Raw genomic sequence first — 15,437 nt, forward strand, 5'->3', positions numbered from 1 at the left:
ACGTGATGCTACTTACTATTGAATGTTTTAGCCATTTTCATGGTGGAAGAATTTTATATTTATGCAGTTGTACATTTTTTTCAAAGTTTAATGTATGAATCCAATACCAAAGTCGCTGGTCAAAAAGTTAGAGGATATCAGAGGCAATGCAGTATCTCAATAAGATGTTTAGTTGGTGTGAAAATACTTAATTCAATGTTGAAGATCAAAACACTTGTCAGGAGTCTGCTCTTGTCACTTTATTTAATCTGCATAAGGCTGAAACAATAAACAGAAAAATGAGACAACTGTGAAGTCTTTGAATATGTAGTTACACGTTTTTTCCTTTGCATTCACCCATCCAAAATCTTGAAGAAATACTGCACCTGTGAAAAGGAATTGAAAAAGAATCACAGCACGTCCTGCTTTAAGCCTGAACGTCAAAGTGTCAGCCAGGCCTTCCTCTGCGCTGTCAGAACAGTGACATTGTGAGAGTTCACAGAGTAAATTCTCCCCTGCACAAGCCCTTTCTTGGCCACGATGTCCCAGTCTTGGGAAAATGGCAGCTCAGTCAGTCACAGGCTAATGTTTAACAAGGAGGCATTTGTCCAAGCCACAGATCAGGAGTTTTCCTGAACAATGACGCTCGATGGGTCAGACCCACTCCCTGCAAAACAATGGTTTTGTTTCAAATTCCTCTGCCATTCTTGTTCTCCTCAAAACCACTGTGAGCCGAGGTTGCCCCAGCCCACAGAGCAGAGTCATGAGACTCGTCTAAAGACACGGCTTCACAGAGTCGGGGGTTTTGTTCTTGGCCAAACGCACGGTGGTTGTTTATGCATGGACTGAGGGACAATGAGGAAACCTATTTGGGAGATCAGAGGATGAAACAATGTGGGTGTGCTCTGCAGTACATGGGGGTACAGTGTGTGTGTCTGACTTAGCACCCACCTCCAGGACAGCGTCTTCAGGGAGGTCTGTACAGTGCACTGCGTTTTTCACTTTGTCTTTGCCATAAAGAGCACGCAGCGTGGTCGGACGAAGATGCCGTGAAATTTCCTGCGGAGTGAAAACATCTCGTTTGAGAATCCCTCCCTGATGTGGTTTTATTAGTCTCGCATGCAACAACAAGTCCTGTGTGGACGAAACAGTGAGTCTTGAAAGCGAACATCCTGTACTTTATGTTACTAAGACACTGTGATTACTCAGCAACTGGACATGTGATCGTGTACAGGAAGTGAGAAAACACTCAGCAAGCTTGTTAACACACTGAAGGGAAGGAGAGCTTACTGCTGGTTCCTATTTACATTTCAGAAATTATTACAGCACAGCCTCTGTCTCCTGCTGTGACACTGAAACGTATTGACATCATGAAGCTTACTACATGTTTCCCATAATACTCTCTGCTACTTAATGCTGCTCTTAAATTGATCAAACACAGTGTCAGTACCTTTACATATATCCTCATCACAGTGCACAACACACAGACTTAGTTCCCTTTTCATTGCTTTTCTCCAGCTTTATCTTGAGTGTGAGTCTATTTCGACATCAGACACTCCCAAGGTCAGAGCCGGGCTCTCTTGCCCTTTGCTACTCGGTGCCTCCAGGAAATGGAAACCTCCCACAGGGTCCGCCATCAGGGGAGGGCCAATATGTGAATAATTACTTGACCGAGGCGGCTATTAACTCTACAGGAATGCACATGTTGTATAACATATAGCCCTTCTGTAATATTTGATGCTTTGGGAAAAGCAGATCATGTGATGTTTCAGGCTGTGAGAGTGTTTGATCAGCAGGGTCAACATCAAAGTGAAAATACTTCAAACTGATCAGAACTATGTCGTCTTTCTGTGTATCACGTGGTCAAAGTACTGTAAGCAGTTACCAGACATTCACCACCTGAGGTTCGCTTTGTCTCACATTTGGTCCAGAGAAGAATCGGACCGTGTTTAACAGCAGGGAAACATTTTCTGTGACAAGTTCTTTATCCTCCCGAGGTTTATGAGAGCTCACACAAAAGGCAGGAACAGGTTTCAAGGTCATCGATCAAGCGAGCCTTCTCCTCCGAGCCCTTCGTGGTCTCTTCAAAGAGAAAGCGCGTGGAAAACTATTGTCCAGGTTCGAATGATTCCACTGCACAACAATGAGCTATGACAGAAAACAACTGTCGCAAAGTTCAAGGACCATGGGAACTGTGGGTCAACTGACTTCTATTTTAGCTCTTTTTCCGAGAGCCAGACTGACTGGATGACAAATGTGGGAGAATTAACATTCTGACTTCATACTTACATTTTTGTATATTTTTCAAAAAGGAGGGGGAAAAAATCAAGACAAGAGAGCAAAGAAACTATAAAAACATTCACTCATTCAACGCGTAAAGGTTCAAGATCTGTAAGAGCTAAAATACTGCCTGGTGCTGCTTTTATGAAAGATGATACTGACACATTCAAGAGGACCAACAAACATGTGTATGAGCTGATGATTTTTGATTGGCAACAGTCAATCAACTTGATGTCATTAGTTCAGGGTAACTGGTCAAATGTTTTTATGGCTCTGGGGTTGGCAATGTTGGTCTGCCGGTCGGTCCTCCGCAGACTGAAGTATCTCAATGACTAATAGATGGATTGCATGAATGTTGCCACAGACTTACTTTGGTGAACCCCTGACGTCTTCTCTAGTGCCTCCAGCCAAGAGGTCAAAATTTGAGTTTAATTTTAATCTTATACCAAATGCGAGTTGAACTATTGACCTTCTCGTCAGCCTCTCCTGTAGTTTTGGTGCTAATTATGCTAACACGCTAAAAGTAAGATGGTGATCGTGGTAAAAATAATTCCCGCCTAGCATCAGCATGTTAGTATTGTCACTGTGAGCATATTAGCATGCTAACACTCACATAAGTGCAGGCTCAGAGCTGCTAGCATGGCAGTAAACTTCCACTTTAGCTTCTCATTTTGTCATTGTTAGCATAGCGATTTGTGTCTGTACGTTTGGGTTTGTTTGTGTTTCAGGAAACAACACACAGCAGCCTGTTGTTCATGTGTCCCACGCTGCATTAGGTAAGCCAACGATGGCAAAGGGGAAGTGAATGGGAGATTTACTTAGTGATGAAAGAATTCTTTGCAGAGAGCTCTGCTCTCTGTAATTACATTAGTTACCCATGAGTGACCTGCAGTCAGGGTTTAATTTGATTTTAATGAGTCCCCTAGTTTCCCGGACTGAAGTTCTCGTAAGGACTGCTGGCTTTTGTGGACAGTGGCTGAAGCAGAGCGACCTGGTGGTTACATGGCCACTGATCCAAAAGCCTTACATCTGATCCCTGAAGCGCCGCTCGCTTCATTTCAGTCGCCATGTTAGCGACGGATTCGGTTAGCCTTCAACCACCGCTTACAGACACCTCATAGGGGATTATTGTTTGAGTGTCCTCAAACACTTGGCTTATCACTCTTGTATCTCATTTTCGATTTCATCTTATCATAAGTGGACGGCTTTATTGGAATCTTCCTTCTTGTGTTTTTATGACATTACAGTCTTTTATCATTTTATTACTACCACTACTACAACCATTACTACTGTGTTAGCACCTCACTTCCTACTTGATTGCACATAAAGATTGGCCAGATAAAGAAAGAATACTGTGAATTAATTAATAGTACTAACCAAAAAAAGAACATCAGTTTGTGTAATGATGTAAATCCAGCTACATTTCTGATCTACTCAGGTTTATCTTTGGAAGCTTCGACGCTGCCCTGAGCTAAATTTAGCGTCGTGGCCACCAGCACAGAAAGCTGATATCCGTCTCCCAGAAAGCATTACGTGGATGGGTAAAAAATCAATAAGAAAATCCTATTTTAAACAACATGATGGAGGGAAGGCATCTTACAGGAGGCTCAGGGCTATTTGACCTCCTCTTTCACTCATCATTTACTGTAAGACAAAGTTGGACAGCACGGCATGCTCACCACCATACGATGCTGGCGCGTGCTGAGGGGCACTAATGATTTATTATGCTGTGCTTTTAAAGGGGAAGTGTGTCCTGACAGACTTTAAGAAATTAAAACCCTATGGGAGAGGGCAGAGGGTACAGGCTGGGGTCAGGCCTGGCTTACAGAGGACCGTTGTGTCTGTCCACTCTGATATCAGGAAACAGAGCAGCGTCTCGTGTGAGGGTGTGGACGTGTCAAAGGCGTCATGTCACATCTTTAGACGTTTCTGCTCTCTTCTGTGAGGAACTGTTACAGCTGAACTGACCCACCATCAGCTCTAATATGATGAAGTGTACTCGAGGTCACTTAATCCAGCCGTGCAGCCGTGCGGTCATGTGTTTACTCACACAAGACCTGTGTTGTTTATAGATTAGGCTTCAGTCAAATGGAATTAATCAATAACCCTTACCTATTAAAACACTCTGACCTTTTCATACAGTCTGGCCTTTCAGTGTTTGTCCAGTCCAATCTGTCAGCCTGATAATGACGTCTGGAATGTCTTTACACGCTGCCTTTGACGGGAACATGTACTGTACTTTGGTACTTAGCGCGCGCGCACACACACACACACACACACACACACACACCCTGTCGGTGAACTCATCAGCTTGCCTCGAACACACTGATCTAGTCTAGAACATTTCTTCTCCTAGTGCCGCTGTAACTTTCCATTTATCTAGTATATGACATGAGTGAGCGCTGCGGTTCAGATTATTTGTCAGACAATGCTGAGGTGAGACCGAGGTCACGGGCTGATGAAACTGCTTGACCTCCCAGTTAGTCAGTGAAGTCTGAAGCAATCAAAAGAGGCTACGGAGGCTTTAATGGAGGGAGAAGGTTAAGAGCAAGTGACAGCGGCAGAAGGAGAGAACCTCCGGCAGCAGCCTGAACTGCGGCGTATGAAATATACTGGAGAATATCGGGACGATTCCCTATCATTTGTTTTCTTTCTTCGTGGGCTCTGCGACACTGAAGGCAGGTCTAAGATATCGAGATGATCTGAAAGATGACAGAATCACATGAATCCTTCTGCAGCGTCTTTGTAAACCGAAGGGGAGGCAGATGTGGGGAGCGTGACTAATAAAAAAAGAGAGAGGGCGGCTGCAAAGGTTTCATTATTTTGGCATCAATGAGCAGTGGTGTAGTGTCATGTGACCTGGAAATCATTAGCCAATAAACTAACCCCTTTCCTGTTCTGTGGCTGCACTGGGAGTAACTTTTTGGCAGCAGCCTGGGACGACTGATGGATAAGGACAGAAAGCACAACGAACAAACAAATAAACAAATAAAAAAACAATCTGAAAAAGAGGAAATTACAAGATCTAAAAAAAGCGGCACTGTTTTTAATACGATTGACAGCTGAGTCACAGACAACAGCTGAACTTGTAGTGGCATTATGTCTGTGTGTAGGCTCTTATTTTTCTGGTAGGTAAACAGGGATTAGATGCAGAGCGTCTTATCATTAGATTTCCCATCACGCACTAGTGTAGCCCTGCAGCACTGCTTCCACAGTACCCATGAACACACACACACACACACACACACACACACACACACACACACACACACACACACACACACACACACACACACACACACACACACACACACACACACACACACACACACACACACACACAACCCCCAAATATATTTTGTCAGGATTCTTCAAAACCAACAGGTGTGTATTACTTTGTGTGCTCAGCTTTGAACCAATCACACGTGGGGCTCCTGGGTCACCTGGCTTCCAGATGCCAGACTTAATGACGTCTCAGCAGATGTGTCCCAGACTGAGATCACAGAGCAAAAACTAAACTCGGAAGATTTAGCTCGACACCACAGGATGTGAAAGGAGACTGAGGGAGGACAATAAAAATGTAACACTGCAGCTGCTTTTTTCAGATTACACACTGAAACTCACACAGCAGCACAAATGCCCGCCTGCCTTTCACAACGAGGGCATTTGAAAAACCCTGTTAGAGCGGAAGATGACAGACGGATGATCATTTAGAGGCGATATATTGATTTTCAGCCCGTTCGGCCCAACTTTTGACATTTTACTTGTCGAACAGGCTTCTAATGTAGAATCTAATGTGGAAATGGTTTAAAGTGGTCTGACTCACTGGGTTGGCGGGCCCACAGAACTCCCTGAAGGACTGCGGCGTGTTGGTGCCGTGGATCTCGAGGACCATGCAGGGTCCAGAGCACAGCTCCGTCACCATACTCTGCAGGGGGAGCGCATGGAATCAGGAATCAGACTTTGATCATGTGCAACGACTCAACTTCAAACACCTTATGGACCAAATCTGATCTCCACTCGAGCTTAACAGGAGATAAGGCAGTGTTTGTGTTGTTACAGTCAAAAGTAACAGCTGACAGGAGTACGATGCAGGTACTCGCTATGATGGCAAAACAGCGCAGTGTTTACACTCACCGGATATTCTGTGACAACACCTTTGTAAACTTCATAGAATTCTTCTGCATTGGCTCGGTCCACGTTGAACTGTGAGAAGGAAACATCGAGCACAACAAAGGCTGTTTCGCAGTGAAATACATATAGAATAGACATTTTGTGTGTGTGTGCTGTGACAACAGACAAAAGACCTTTCCATAGAAAAATGACTCACAAAGAACATCAAGGACATGAAATCACATTTTCAGGGCACTGCATGAATTGGTAATATGCATTTATTAGCATTCATGTGCAGCACGCTCTGCATGTGGCCGCAGCCATAAGACCCTGATTGATTTATTTTCGTCCTGTGACCCAGAATGAGCATCACATCTGAGGCAAAACGAATGGACTGTGAGAGGTCACTGTTGGCAGCAGTGACACGAGTTCAATTATGAGGTCAGGTTGGATCAGAGAAAGTCAATGCAGCGCATGTATTCATTACACGAGTGCAGCTAAAATAAAGGAGCGAATGAGCGGAAAAGTCACGTTCTCGTAGAAGTGAAAAGACAGACTACAGCACGAGCACAGGAGAATTAATCTTTTACCATCTGAAGGGCGGAGATTTCAAATCCAGCAGCAGATATGGAGTTCAGGATCTTCCCAGTCAGACCTGTGAAAACATCAAAGCTGTTCATACCTGTGAGTTTTTATGATCCGCGGGTTTACACAGCGTGAGCGGTAATGTGTTTACTGCTACAATAAACTCTTCAAGTGATCCCGACCAAAGAATTCCTGCAGAAGCACTCACAGTTTACATCACCTGATCAAATTAATATTCGATCTATTTATATTTAATGACTAGTTATTGTTACTGATGGTGCTATGAAGCATCGTAACAGTCCTGTTCAGACATGAGTGTTATCTCATGTTGCCACAACCTCAGATTGTCGTGTCTCCTTTGGACAAAGAACAGTGAGATTGTCTTACAGATGTCCCGTCTGTTAGAGGAGAGGGGGCATTATTTTTGTCCACGCAGTCGACACTTTGGAGAGCGAGATACAGAGCTGTATTTATCGCCGCTGAGGCCGTACGTTATTGTAAAAACGGTAGAGCCACAGTGACGAATGTGCAGCGGTGACGGTGAAGGTCAGACTGCTGCAGACGCATAATTGAAAGAGGGCGCCAGTCTCATAATCTCAGTCTGACATCCTGATAAAAAGTAGCCTGCGTGCTCGTCAGGCAGGATGCCAGGTGTCTACATTTTCCACGATCACGACTTTCAGCTTGGACCAGGCGCTTCGGAGAGTGCTGATGAATCTCTCCTGTATGTGTGTAACTGTTGGGTCACAGTCCAGTTATGAGCGCATTAGGTAAGAAACCACCTCCCGAGTCCTCGGTGCCCTCCACAGGCAGCAGCCGGCTCAGGACACACACACACACACACACACAGCGCAGCTCCCAAAAGCAGCTGGTACTGTTGCTAGGAGATCCTATTCTGGGTGCCTGGCAACAGAAGCTTCTCTATTCCAGTCATGTCTGAGTGCGTTTTCAGCCACAACGTCCTTCGTCACCGCAGTGATTGGCTGCGCTGTGTACATGTAGCTGGAGCATTATTTTGGCCTCTTAGGAGATCTTCAGGGGAAGCTTTTTCATGCTATGTGTGTTTGAACTGACCCAGTTTGTGCTCAGCTGGCCACAGCCCTCAGACTGGGTAACTATTTTTGGCTCAGAACAAAGGTGTCACCTGACATTGAAGGTAAACTCTGTGTTGTAGGTGCAACACAGGTAACACAGTGCAGGACCTTCATTATGCCAGAATTATTTGACTGATTCTGATAAAAACTGACTGAAAATGAGCCGAGTCTGGCTGATGGACGCCAGACCAGTCAGCCGATTACTAAGAGGGACCAGGACGATGGTGATACGTGCTGCCGCTCGAAACTCCTGCTCAAACGAGGTGTCGTAGGCGTAAAACACAGCAAGTTTCTCGCCTCAGATTTGCTCAAAAATTGATTTTGTTGGCTCGGAGGACTTTGACAGTGTTTTCAGATCGGCTGCCGTCTCTTTACACCTTGAATATCTGAAGTCAAATGGCAGTGCAGGAAGTGTGTTAAAGAAGCATGTCTTAATTAGACGGTAAACAGTCCAACCTGCTTTAAACGATGTCTGCTGGAAGCAAATACCTTTTAAAGTGACAGACAACAACAGAGACGTTTGTGGGCTGACACCGTGAGGCACATCTACTCCTCCTCAGCTACAGGCCTTCAGCAGAAACATTTAAATAAAATGTACTTGACCATCAGGAAGAGAGCATACATAATTAATTTCCCTCTAAGTCAACAACAATGCTGAACGTTTGTGGCTGTTTCATTTGAACTAATAACAAGCAGCAGGTTACAGCTCTTATTTATTTAATAATTCATTCCAACACAACAACAAGTGTTTACTCTAAAGAATAAATGATAACCATCACAAATAACCACGAGCAGCAACTCAGACATCCATCCAGGGAATTTGGAGGAATTTAATTTTATGGCCGTTGCTCAATTGTGCCCTGCAGCCAAACACTGCATGCCCATCCTTCCATAGTTTTTAATGGGTCCTCTCTCATGGACCTTTCTCACGGCAACATCTCAACTTGTCATAGCAGGACAAGCACAGGTGTAACTACAGTAATAACATTGTTGATGGCATCATTCCAGTAAGGTGTGGCAGAAAGTCACACCAGCGGGCGGCATGCACAGTCCTGGCACTGCTACATGCTGTGTTATCCAGACATTAGTGATGTTTCCACAGGTCAAAATGTCACGAGAAAGGTCAATAAACTGGCAATGAAATAACCTTGAACACATGAATACCATTAATGGTATCAATTCTGCTGGGTCCTTTTAATCATGTTGCTTCTTTTCTGATTTTCCTCTCGAATAAACATTGCAAGGAAGGATGTGCAGCTGGTTTTTGTTTGTGAACAAATGAGGAGGATTCCATGATGTTATGCTTTTGAACAAGAGTAAGAGCCGACAGCAATCTTTACCACGATCACCCACGTAGGTTAGATCATGCTTAGGGAAATTAACTTTAACTTTTCAGCCACTGACGGACAGACATTCAAATTCACCAGCCGCTTATTAGTAGTTATTATTTTGTGTCTTTTTTTAGCAGCTTTTGGCTGGTGGTTGTTTTCCCACCCTGATGTAAAAAAAAGAGAGCACAAATACACTCATGGAAACTAAATATAAACCGAGTCCAAATCAGATACCAAACAAATTACCATTGAGGACAAGGACTCAAAACAGAAATAAAGATGAAATGAATTTATATGGGACCATGGTGGGCTTGTTTATTGGAATCAGCCACGTTTGGGCTTCCACGTCCAGGACAACCAGTCCAGGTCTCTCCTCAGTCAACAACTTTGTGTGTGCATACTTCAGCCCTGTCCAGAGAATTTCACATTTCACAGGTCACAGCTCTAGTGGCATGCTCCATGAACAGGGATCAGGGCAGGGATTTGGAAAAATCCAAAGCCAAATTTGGTCACCGTGTAGTGCCTCAGTCTGACACAAACACATGAAGGGGAGTCACTGCAACTTGCAACTGCATAATTTATAGATGCACCAACAGAGAGACCAAGCACCGAGACAGACACATCGATAGGCAGACTGATAATATGAATATATGTTCCCTACCTTCTGATATGGCATGAGGTTTGATGATGCAGCATGTGCAGTCTGTATAGACGGCCGTATTAGAGGGGCCATGGCCAATTGTGGATGGGAAAAAGAATTCAAGCTCCTAATAAAACAAACAGGGCAAAAACAATTTAGAGTGAGTCATCGTTTCGGGGAAAGGGAAGCAGAGTGCAAGGGCACATTACAAACATGATTAGCGCTAACAGGCTAGCGTCACATCCTTACTCGAGCTGCTGCAGCAAGCGAGTCAGAGCCATGTCCAACATTTTTGATGCCATCTGTTCCAAACTGGGCACGGGCACTCTGCGGTGCCTCCCTCTGCGCCACGGCAGAGTCTGCAGGTCCCAGGAGCCTCCTCCAGATAGACATGGCCTCATCACCCATCAGCTCCATGGCAACCACAGGGCCCGAGGACACAAACTGCACCAGGTTACTGCGAAATGGAGCAATGACAGAATAACTCATTCAGGGAAGCGGAATTCCTACCAGCAGTAGGTCAGCAATGTTAATTAACTGTGTTTAAATGTCACTACAATGTCATTAGGATTATTGTCACAGGGTCCGTTAACGATAGGGGCTGGACTCCAGAAGTGTTCTCTGCCGGCTGACACCAGCTCAAAACTGGCAAATCATTTACAGGCACTCACTTGAAGAAAGGCTTTGACTGATGTTCCACATAAAAGTCTGCCGCTTGACTCCTGTAATGTAAGAAAATCATAAACCATGGAGTTAATGAGTGACCAAATTATCTCAAGAAGGCAATTTGAACACGATGTACCAAAACGCTGACAAAGACATTTACAAGGTCAATAACATTTCTGTCATTTCTTTCACGAGTAAGAGGAAACTGTGTGGAATCTGTCCTTTTGGTGAGTGAAATTACATTAAAAAAATAGTAATGTTTTACCACAAGAGTCCAAACACATTTGGAATCAGTGATGTTCAAACACTGTTACAAGTAAAGTCTGGCATTCAATGTTTTACTGAAGTAAAACTACAGAAGCATTATCAGCAGAGTGCAGCTGAGCTTCAAAGGTAAAAGTAATACGTGCTCTTTATTCCATGCTATGTCTGAGACTGAGATGGGTTTGATAATAAAATCGCACCATGCACGAGCACCTGATAGACCGTTAATTAAATGCCATCCTTGTCTGCCACTTTGGCACTTGGCAGGCCATATGTTCCTAATGTGTGTGAGAAAGCAGAGCCATCCATCTGTTTGTGTGAGGAACCTGGCACCAAGCAGCCTGAGTCTGCCTCTCTGACAAGAGTTTGTCTGGTGCACTACCACAGTATGGCTGTACTGACAGGATGAAGCATTATTAGATACTCTAACCAGGCGGCCTTTGACCTTACCATGTCAGCTTTGTCATTTTGGCTTTGGTCACGATCAGGTTGGAGGAGTATATCAGTTCCAGGACATCTCCGATCTTGGTCACTGCATCTGGCTTTATCAAAGCAAGAGTTCTGAAAAAGTGGATCACATGTGACAGGTAAGCCGGTAAGAGGCAACCTATCAAGATCACCACGACAGAAACACTTTGACGCTTACAGAAAGAAAAACACTTTCAGATGTGTTTCTGTGTGCAGGGCTGGGGACGAGAGCTCATTTTGTACTGGGCAGCAGGCAAATTGTGTCGACAGCACAAGAAAAACTGACCGTTGGTTTGTTTGGTCAGTCTTGTTTACTTATTCCTCAAATAAAACCTTTTTTTTTCTTTATAATATTGTATTTTGTTTGGCCATTAATTTGGTAACGAAGAAAATGTGTTGGGAGGGAAACAAATAAATCAAAGAAAACACTAAAAGCACATCACTAATCATTAATAAAGTCTGTTAACTTCAGTTTAGTCAAGCACATACAGCCAAAGTTATACTGCAGCTTTTATGCCGATAAACTGACCAGAAAAAGAAGCAAATCAAGATCTAACACCTGCAATTTCCTTTATCATCATTCTTGCCGTACTGAGGACAAAGTACAACGTACAGCCATGTTTAACGTTCTTAAGTAATCCTCCACAAAGCAGACCACACGTCTGTGCTGTGAGGCATGTAACTGGAGACGATCATACAGATTCATCACACAAGCTTCAGTCATACCTTTCTTTTTTGCTGCCGAGTTTGTTGGCTGTGTACTGGTCTCCATAGTCGATCAGATTAAGCTGTCGTGAGAACACATTCACTCGATTCCCAACGAACAGGTCCTCAGGATGGAGGTCGTCATATTTGGTCCTTCTCAAAAATATACGCTGGTTTTTTACATCAAACTACAAATAAAAACAAACACATTGGTTGATTGTTAAAATGAACTAGAAGTCAACGTAGTAAGTTCATGATTACAACAAAAAATATCCCATAGGGTTTACAACGTGTTGAAACATAATCAAGACTACTTTTCCCAGATGCTCGGACTATAGTATTCAAAAGGCTGGTGTGCAGGATTCAGTGGCATCCAGTGGTGAGGCTACAGACTGCAACCAATTAAATACCCCTCGCCTCACGCTCCGTTTCCAAGTGAGCACGAGAACCTACAGTGGCCACGAAACTCATAAAAACATTAAAGGTCATCTCTAGAGTCAGTGTTTGGTTTGTCTGTTCTTGGGCTACTGTGGAAACATGGCGGGGCAACATGGCGGACTCCGTGGAAGAGGACGCGCTCCCTCTGTTGATATAAAGAGCTCGTTCAGAGGTAACGAAAACACGATGCTTGCTGTCAGGTGGCGACAAACTAATGAAAACATACTAATTCTGCCAATAAATCTCCCTCAAGCCTCTTTCAAACTGGAACTTTAAAATTTCAGTCGTGGAAAAAAACTTCTTTTCTTGCATCAAATTTCTATCCACATGACTGTTAGTCAGAATTATTTGACATAAAAATACACAAACAGAATCAACAGCTTGCCCTAGAATGGACTAAGCTTGATAAACTAATTAATTAAAATAATTACAATAGCATTTCCTTTATAAGTGGCCTAAAAAGTTGCAGCAGCCAGTGTAACGACAAGTTTAAGGCTTATTAAGTGCAGTTGTGATTGTTACCATTTCCACCGAGCCATCCTTGGGGTAGTAGAACAGCTGGTAGCGCCGCAGGAGAGCTGCAGTAGGGTCATACCACTCAGTCAGAAAGGCGTATCGATCCTCCTGATAAAGGCAAGAAACACAAATCAGATAAGGAAGCACAAACTAACCCATACTGACCTTTAAAAAGGTCATAAGATTATCATAATCTTGACACCAAATTGTTTTGTAATAATCCCAAATGAGAAACGGAAAACACTGTTAAGTTTGAGTCCAAATTATTCAAGTTTAAAGTAGCATCTCTGTCCATGTCCATGTCAACAGTGCCGTGTTTGCAGCAGCAGCAGACATGTCAGTCCTTAAAGTTTGTAAAGCGGTCAGATCAGGTTTTGCTTGTTTAAGCCCATTAACCACAACTCACACACACTTTATGTCACTGTTGACTATTTTTCACTGCATAATTTAGTGTTTCAGATGTTTGATTTGATTTCCTGCTGTCCTGTCAGTCACTGTTTCGTTTATATGAGCTTACAGGTTAGGTAATGTGATACAGTGAACATCAAGTCTACATTTATTTTTGTCACAATTAGGTTACTGTTGTAAAGTAATCCACTGCACGCTTTCCAAATCTGACTTCACAACCACACAACAACAATGTGATAAAAATAAATGTAGAATTGATGTTTACTGTGTTGGATTACCTAACTTACGAATGTTTCAAGCATCCAAATCATGGTCCTCTTAGTATTCTTTGAAGAGCTGAGTTTAGAAATGTTCTTGGTAGGTTTTCAAATCATTAAACGACAGTGACTCAGAATTTATGGTGAGTTAAGATGATCTAATGTCAACACTTGAGTGATGGACGGATGTGAATCTATTCACCTTATCCTCAGAAAAGGATTAGGAGTTCAAAAGGCAGAAGACACTGATAAATACAAATGATTTTCCTCAAGTAGATTTAGAAATTTGGCTAAAAACTTAGTTTGTGGCAGCTTTTTTGTTAGCACTGTCACCTCAGAGTAACAGTGGCCTGTACTGGACTTTCAGTACTGTCTGTGCAGACGATCCAGTCTCCTCCAGTCATGCAAGTGGAAGACTTTATCCTGTCACCAGCGTGTGTGCGTGTGTGTGTGTCTTGTTCTGTGAAGGACAACATGTCCAAACTGCTTCCTTGTGTTCTGCCCTTTGTTAATTTGAAAAAGATGTCGCCCCTGTGACCCTGGCTGAGTAGGCAAAGATAATAAACAACCTCTAGCTTCTGCTCTACAGCAAAGTAAATGCAATGTAAGCTGTCTGAGTAATCTAGTGCTGGTAAGTGAATTAATCTTACCAAACAAATTATCCAGTAATTGTTAGTGCTATCTAGCACACACAGATTCACAGCATTGATACTGGAGACATTCTTGGTGTCTCATCATACTTAGCTTACCCACTACCACAGGAAAGTCAATACTCTGGACTCTGAGACCAGTGACCCAGATTCAGCCTCTTGCTGAAGAGCAGAACAGGTTTTTACTGTCACTTTATCACCTGTTTCAACACAGAAAACTACAGATCTTTTGTGCTTAAAGTAAGCTAGCCTTTAAGATTAGTCAACAAGCTAGCGTGCAGGCTGAGACATGTGGTTTCCTTTACAGTGAAACTCAAAATGTGTTAAGTTGGCAGCTGGTGCTAATAACGTACACTAGATGCACATACCTGCCTCCTGACCACCCGTAACATACTACACAAATCATGGAAACAAATGTTACAGCGCGATAAACTCGTTAGACTATCATCGGGCTTATTTCACCTGTAAAATAGCTAGTATGTGAACGTAGAAACTATTGGGGCTGTAACGTTTAATTAGCAAGAGCTACCGCTACAGCTTTAGCTAGCCAATGCTCAGCTAGCTACTAGACGTCGGCAATTAGCTCCCACCAGTTACTGTTGTTGTAAAGATGACTTTAAATTGTAAGCTTCCATTACTTTATTTGGCTTCTCCAAACCACTAAAATGTATAAAACTCCTTTACTCAGTTGTTTACTGAAGTTGTTAAAGGTGGTCGGTAATGTTGTTATGCTAGCTAGCTTGTTAACCTGTTTGCTATGCTTACGTTAGCAAACAATTAGCCATGTTCACTTTGTTCAGGCGATTTTATTCAATGCTGCTGAATTTCTTATACACATTATTCGCATCATAGTTATCGAACAAGGAATTTTATTACTTACCATTTTTGACAGGTGTATAAAGTCCAGCTACATGACCCAATAATGTTTTCAGCTAGCAAACGTTAGCTATCCCTGGCTATGATCGTTTCTATAGTAACTGGGGTGACAAGGCAAGGTGCGTTCAAGGTACTTTGACCCACTCATGTACACGGAGCCGTTATTG

General features: G+C 43.2%; 1 protein-coding gene across 1 annotated transcript; it reads right to left on the reverse strand.

The window, feature by feature from the left end:
- Positions 1–224: 224 nt before the first annotated feature.
- nme7 (NME/NM23 family member 7) lies at positions 225–15,378 on the reverse strand. Its single transcript, XM_070961714.1, has 12 exons — positions 15,275–15,378; positions 13,086–13,187; positions 12,147–12,313; positions 11,403–11,513; positions 10,694–10,744; positions 10,272–10,479; positions 10,044–10,149; positions 6,963–7,027; positions 6,397–6,465; positions 6,086–6,187; positions 931–1,038; positions 225–365 (listed from the first exon to the last, which is right to left on the reverse strand). The coding sequence occupies exons 1-12, from the start codon at positions 15,275–15,277 to the stop codon at positions 333–335; spliced, it is 1,125 nt and encodes a 374-aa protein (XP_070817815.1). The 5' UTR covers positions 15,278–15,378; the 3' UTR covers positions 225–332.
- Positions 15,379–15,437: the final 59 nt, after the last annotated feature.

Source organism: Chaetodon trifascialis, chromosome 4, assembly GCF_039877785.1.
Source record: "Chaetodon trifascialis isolate fChaTrf1 chromosome 4, fChaTrf1.hap1, whole genome shotgun sequence".
NCBI classification, from domain to species: domain Eukaryota; kingdom Metazoa; phylum Chordata; class Actinopteri; order Chaetodontiformes; family Chaetodontidae; genus Chaetodon; species Chaetodon trifascialis.